The sequence below is a fragment of the Trifolium pratense genome, linkage group LG7, assembly GCF_020283565.1.
Source record: "Trifolium pratense cultivar HEN17-A07 linkage group LG7, ARS_RC_1.1, whole genome shotgun sequence".
NCBI lineage: Eukaryota > Viridiplantae > Streptophyta > Magnoliopsida > Fabales > Fabaceae > Trifolium > Trifolium pratense.
In genome coordinates this window covers 47,587,211-47,593,210 of record NC_060065.1, presented here as the reverse complement: position 1 = coordinate 47,593,210, position 6,000 = coordinate 47,587,211, and the positions used below count along the sequence as shown (strand labels likewise).

At 30.8% G+C, this 6,000-nt stretch overlaps 1 protein-coding gene across 1 annotated transcript; it reads left to right on the top strand.

Moving 5' to 3' along the window:
- Window positions 1–4,122: 4,122 nt before the first annotated feature.
- On the top strand, window positions 4,123–5,921 carry LOC123898294 (cytochrome P450 94C1-like). The gene has a single exon (XM_045949212.1). The coding sequence runs from the start codon at window positions 4,190–4,192 to the stop codon at window positions 5,690–5,692; it is 1,503 nt and encodes a 500-aa protein (XP_045805168.1). The 5' UTR covers window positions 4,123–4,189; the 3' UTR covers window positions 5,693–5,921.
- Window positions 5,922–6,000: the final 79 nt, after the last annotated feature.

The window sequence follows — 6,000 nt, the reverse complement described above, 5'->3', positions numbered from 1 at the left end:
TACCTGTATTTACTTTTACACTTTAGAGGAGGTTTATAAAAAAAAAACAAAAAAAAAACACTTTAGAGGAGTTGGATCCCTCAATAAAATGGTGTGACGAGATCATTTATAACATTGGCATTGTTTATGACAATGGAGCAATGTTTTAAAAACCGGACCGGAGATCGAACCGGTGAGAGCTCTGGTTCATGGTTCAATCGGTTCAATCGGTTGAACCGCTATTAAACCGTTATTGAACCGAATAATTAAAAATAAATATAATGCTAAAGAATAAATAATAATTTTAGACTCAATAATTTGAGTTTTTTTTACATAGTAAAAAAGAAAGTTAGCTCTCCAAAAAAAAAAGTTAGTTTTATTTTATAATATGTTGGGCCATTATTTTATCAAGTTGTATTAACCCAAAAGCCCAATTATAAGCTAAACCCTAAAATTGGAATATCCTCTCATTCCTATTAGTGAGCAGCCTCCACTCCACTTTCTATCTTCTTCTCTCACGTAATTTCTTTCTTTTTCTTCTTATTTTCTTGTTTCTTCTTTTTCTCTCTTACTCAAATCTGTTTCATTCCTTTCTTATGTATGACCATCAAGAAATAAAAAACTATTGTGTGACTACAATAGATCTATTCCTTAATTTCTCAAATTCATCTGGTATTTTATTCTTCTTCTTTTTTCAGTTCATCTTTTCTTCTTCTTTTTCTTAAAGCCACGGTTATTTGTTATGAAAATAAACTAGGGTATTTTATTCTTCTTCTTTTTCTTACTATTCCTTAATAACTGTTTGGCATTCATCTGGAACATAATAGAATTTTTTTTTTTTTTTAATTCCAATTTTTTTTATTAGAAGAGAACCGGCCGGTTTTTCCGGTTTCCCGGTTCGCCGGTTTTGCCGGTTTATACCGGTTCAAAGCGGGTTTATCCCGGTTTAATGGACTAGCGGTTCTGGTACTTGTTCCGGACCGGTGCTGTGTCCGGTTCACGGCCGAACCGGTCGAACCGGCCGGTCCGGTCCGGTTTTTATAACATTGCAATGGAGATCTAGCAACGGGGTTGACAAACCCTTCAATTTTTTAGAGTGTGTTTGGATGAGGTGATTTTTTTTTTTGAATCATGGATGAGGTAATTTTAAATTTTAGAATTATAGGCAATTCAAATAATTCAATTGACTTACATTCATTGCTCAACGTATTTATTTTAATAAAATAATAAACAAATTATTTTGAATATTTTTGGAATACTTTTATAAATTTTTAAAAGTTTTGGGTCAAAGTTAAAATTTAAAAAATAGGGATCAATTTAAAAAATCTTAGGCGCTAATTTACATGTTTGAATTTTTTTAGGAGTTAATCAGCAAATTTTTGAACGTTTATAGGGAGCAATTTGAAAATTTTGAATCATATCAAAGAAAGGGGTTTCAAATTACTAAGTTTTAAGTGTTGTTTAAAGTTTCTTAAATTTATCTACGACAAAATGCTTCAAAAAATTTCATCATTTTAAATTCTTCAAGTTAATCATTCAAAACAATGAGATTTATATATAGGAATTACATAGAAGAATTAAATTCTCCTAAAACATTACATTCCCATACTCACCTAGAATTTCATTTTTTAAGTGAGTATCTTGAGTTTAAATCTTAGTCTCTGTATAATATATTTAATGTTCCTCCAAACTGAGTTATGCTTACGAAAACAGAATAATATTTTAACCACCTTAAAAAGATAAATTATAATTATAGTAGAATTTAATTTCTATATAATAATTGTATAAAATATTTTTACACATGTATCTAACCAAATTACCCTACAATTATTACTTTTTAAATTTATTTTTAAAATATGTTTATTTTATTGCCGTGGAGTCCAAGGAAACTCGAGAGAAATATTAAGTTAAATATTATAGGATTATAAGGGATGAAGACACTACATTTTCGTCCAAAATCTTAAGTTATTAAATTAATGGGCCACCTTTCAATATATATTCTTCAGGTTCATAGACGGTGTGAACTTAACTAAACTACTCACACTTAAAACTCAATATTATTATTTGGGTCTTGCTAACGAGTGCCCCCGGGGCACTCTTTAAACATTCCATTTAAAGAAACTTTTTATTTAAAAAGTTAAATACTATAATTTTCAATGCGTTGACTTTACGCATTTTGATAAAAATTCTATAAAAGCTTACTATTTAAAGGCTTAAAGAGTACCCGGGGGCACTATTTTAGCATTTGCCTTATTATTTAGATGAATGCCTAAAAAGTTTAACAAATAAAAATTACTTCCTCCGTCCCAAAATAAGTGAGTCATTTTAACTATATACATTATTTACGTATCTTACTTTGATTTTATTTTTCTACTAAAAAAAAAAAATTAGCATATAAGATGTTGTTAGATTCATCTTGATGAGTATTTCCAAAATATCATATTTTTATAATTTTTACTATCATACAATTAAAAATGTTAATCGTTAAAGTTATGTATTAGCATGCGTGATACAGTCAACTAGCTCACTCATTGTACGGGAATAGTAATTGCAATTATTACTACAGTATAAAATTATGCAGAATGTTACAGTAACAATGTCCTCATTTAAGGAACATGTTAAGAGGACAAATTTGACAAAATTTATGCATTCAACCTTTTAAATACCCCCTCCGCCCAAAATATAAGGGAAAATTAATCAAAAAAAATTGTCGTATTTGGTTAAAAGTTTGAACTAGATACATCAACTTTCTTTGACCAATTTTTCATAATATTTTGGGACGAAATATATTAAATAATAAATTTTTATATTGAGACGTAATAGTCACGTGCGTTAGAATGGTCCAAACTCCAAAGTCGAAAGTCCAAACCTACTGGTATCAGTGTGCAGTGACGTTTGTAAGGTAGAGTCTTCATATTTTTCCCACGTGTTAATCATGCAAATAGTATCCTTTTCAGAACTCTGCCACAGTCTGTCATAATTTCAACTTCAGCTTCTCACTTCAATGTTTATTTTCTACTTTGCCCATACACATCTATTTCCAAACATAGCATTTAAATAAATATTTCAATTTTAGTTTCTTTACATGTTCAACATTTGCTAAAAACATACTATTATAATAGACCAAAAAGGATTCACAAAACCATTTAGCTGAAAATTATCCATCGATCGTTAGTCCCCCCATCAATTTTCTTGTGTGGTGGGTTGGCTACCACATTTCAACTTTCAAAGAAAATAAAATTACTATTATAACTCATAAAAAGATTTAGTCAAAAAATCATATAATTAATAACAATAAAAAAATATGTAAGCTTAACTCAATTTGTAGGAAATGAAATCATATTTTATATGTAAATTTTAAAATTTAAACTTTCAGCACTAGCTTTACTTATTCACCTTAAGAGTAAAATTATATTCACTAAACAACTTGACAAAACAATGGAAAAATAAAAAAATCATCATTTTTGGAAGCATTTTAAACGTGTCTTTGGTCTTATGGAGTAAATGTTGATTTTATAAAATTTATTTTGATCAAGATACAATGATCAAAGTGATAAAATTGGTGGACATAGCATCCAACAGTTAGGTTGAAGTTGGCGGAGTAGTAATATAAAGACGAGGATAATTTTTTCTTTTTGTGTAAAATTAATTATATTTTTTAATTTGTGCGCGAATAAAAAAAATTCGCTCTTAACTAATTTTAATATATTTAATAGTTAAATTCACATACCTTTTTTTTTGACAACGTTAAGCTCACATACTTTAAACAGTGTAAAAAAAAGTAAAAAATCTCGTATTTAATCTCAATATCTCTATAATAATGTCTTTGCATCTAACAACTGAATTTTTTTAAATGATTATTTATTGCTTTTGTTCCGGGTGATATCACATGACTAATATGCTAACATTAAATTTTGGACACTTAATATTTTACTATTAAATCAATAGTATTTTAGTTGGAAATTTTTCATCACCTCTTATAGTATATCCCCTTGAAATTGAATGAAATAACACGTGATTTTTTAAAAAAAGGTCTCAAGTAATTTTAATATATGAGCTTGCAAAGTTGTTCATTTTTACTTTATATAATATAATGACTCATTATAAAAAATAAACTTTCCCACTATATGTATGAATGGTGAATATTTATGTATATATATTCTCAACCGGCCTCCTTTCTCAAACCTCATTCATTCCCCACAAAATCAAAATGACTTTTGAAATTTCAGAGTGGTTACAAAATTCCACACCTATCATCACAATCTTCAACATCATGTTTTTCACCTTCACACTCCTCTTCTCCATCTTCTCATTCCTCATCTTCATCTCAAGACTAAAACCATGGTGCAATTGCAACATTTGTAGTAGCTACCTAACAATGAATTGGACCAAAGAATTCATAAACCTTAGTGATTGGTACACTCACCTTCTCAAAAAATCACCAACCGGAACCATCCATATTCATGTTCTTAACAACACCATCACATGCAATCAACAAAACATAGAACATATTCTCAAAACCCGTTTTGAAAATTACCCTAAAGGAAAACCCTTTTCCGCGATCCTCGGTGATCTTCTCGGTGATGGTATATTTAATGTCGACGGTGTTTCATGGAACTTTCAACGTAAAATGGCGAGTCTCGAACTCACGAGTGTAACGGTACGTTCCTATGCTTTAGAAATAATTATTGAAGAAATTCATACGAGACTTATTCCTTTCATGAACTCATTTGCACATGCCGAAAAAGTTTTCGACTTACAAGACATTATGCGACGTTTTTCGTTCGATAATATATGTAAATTCTCGTTCGGGTGGGACCCGCAATGTCTTCATGTATCGTTACCTGTTTCGGATTTAGCCAATGCGTTTGATGTGGCTTCGAAGATTTCAGCTCGGCGTGCATTGTCAACATCGCCGTTGATTTGGAAAATTAAACGGTTCTTCAATATCGGCTCAGAGAAGAATCTTAAAGAAGCGATCAGCGTAGTGAACAAATTAACGGACAAGATCATTAACAAGCGTAAGGAAATTGGTTTTTCAGCTAGAAATGATCTTCTTTCGAGGTTTATGTGTTCGGTAAACGATGAAAAATATATAAGAGACATAGTTGTGAGTTTTTTATTGGCTGGTCGTGACACGGTGGCAGCAAGTTTAACATGTTTGTTTTGGTTATTATCGAATAACCAAGAAGTGGAGAAAAAGATTCAGGACGAGGTGACCCGGGTAATAATTAACCCGGATCAAGAATACCCGACTTTTGAAGAGATTCGTCAGATGCATTACTTAAATGCTGTTGTTTACGAAACAATGAGACTTTACCCTCCAGTTCAATTTGATTCAAAGTTTGCAAAAAAAGATGATGTGTTACCAGATGGAAGTTATGTGAGAAAAGGTAGTCGGGTGACTTATCACCCGTATGCAATGGGTCGGATGGAGCGGGTTTGGGGATCCGATTGTGGGGAGTTTAAGCCGGAAAGGTGGTTGAAAGATGGAGTTTTTGTGAATGAGAGTATGTTTAAGTATCCTGTTTTTCAAGGTGGTGTTAGGGTGTGTTTGGGGAAAGAATTGGCTTTAATGGAAATAAAATGTGTTGTTGCTGCTTTGATTAGAAGGTTTGAGATTCGGGTCGATGGAAATCCGGAGCTCCGATTTAGTCCGGGTCTTACTGCCTCTTTGAAGGATGGGTTGCAGGTTCGGGTCTTTGAAAAATGATGATATTGCTAATAATATTATATTGAGCAGTTCTTATTAGCTTCACTAATATAAGTGGGATTAGAATTCAATGTTGTAATAATTATCCACTTACACACAATTTTTAATCTCAGCTATCAATCTTAGATTGAATGGTTTATATTAAAAATTATGTTTTTTTTAGTGAAAACAATCTTAACCGTTAAAATTAAATTAGACAGCTTTGATTTTTTTTACTGTGTTTTACTGTTATAGCAGGAAATTCTTTTCACTATAACTGTACTTATTTATGTGAATGTTGCATGATTAATATAAATCATATTATGTAA

Excerpts from the sequence above, each read along its gene's own strand:
- LOC123898294 (XM_045949212.1), top strand. The coding sequence starts at position 4,190 with ATGACTTTTGAAATTTCAGAGTGGTTACAAAATTCCACACCTATCATC.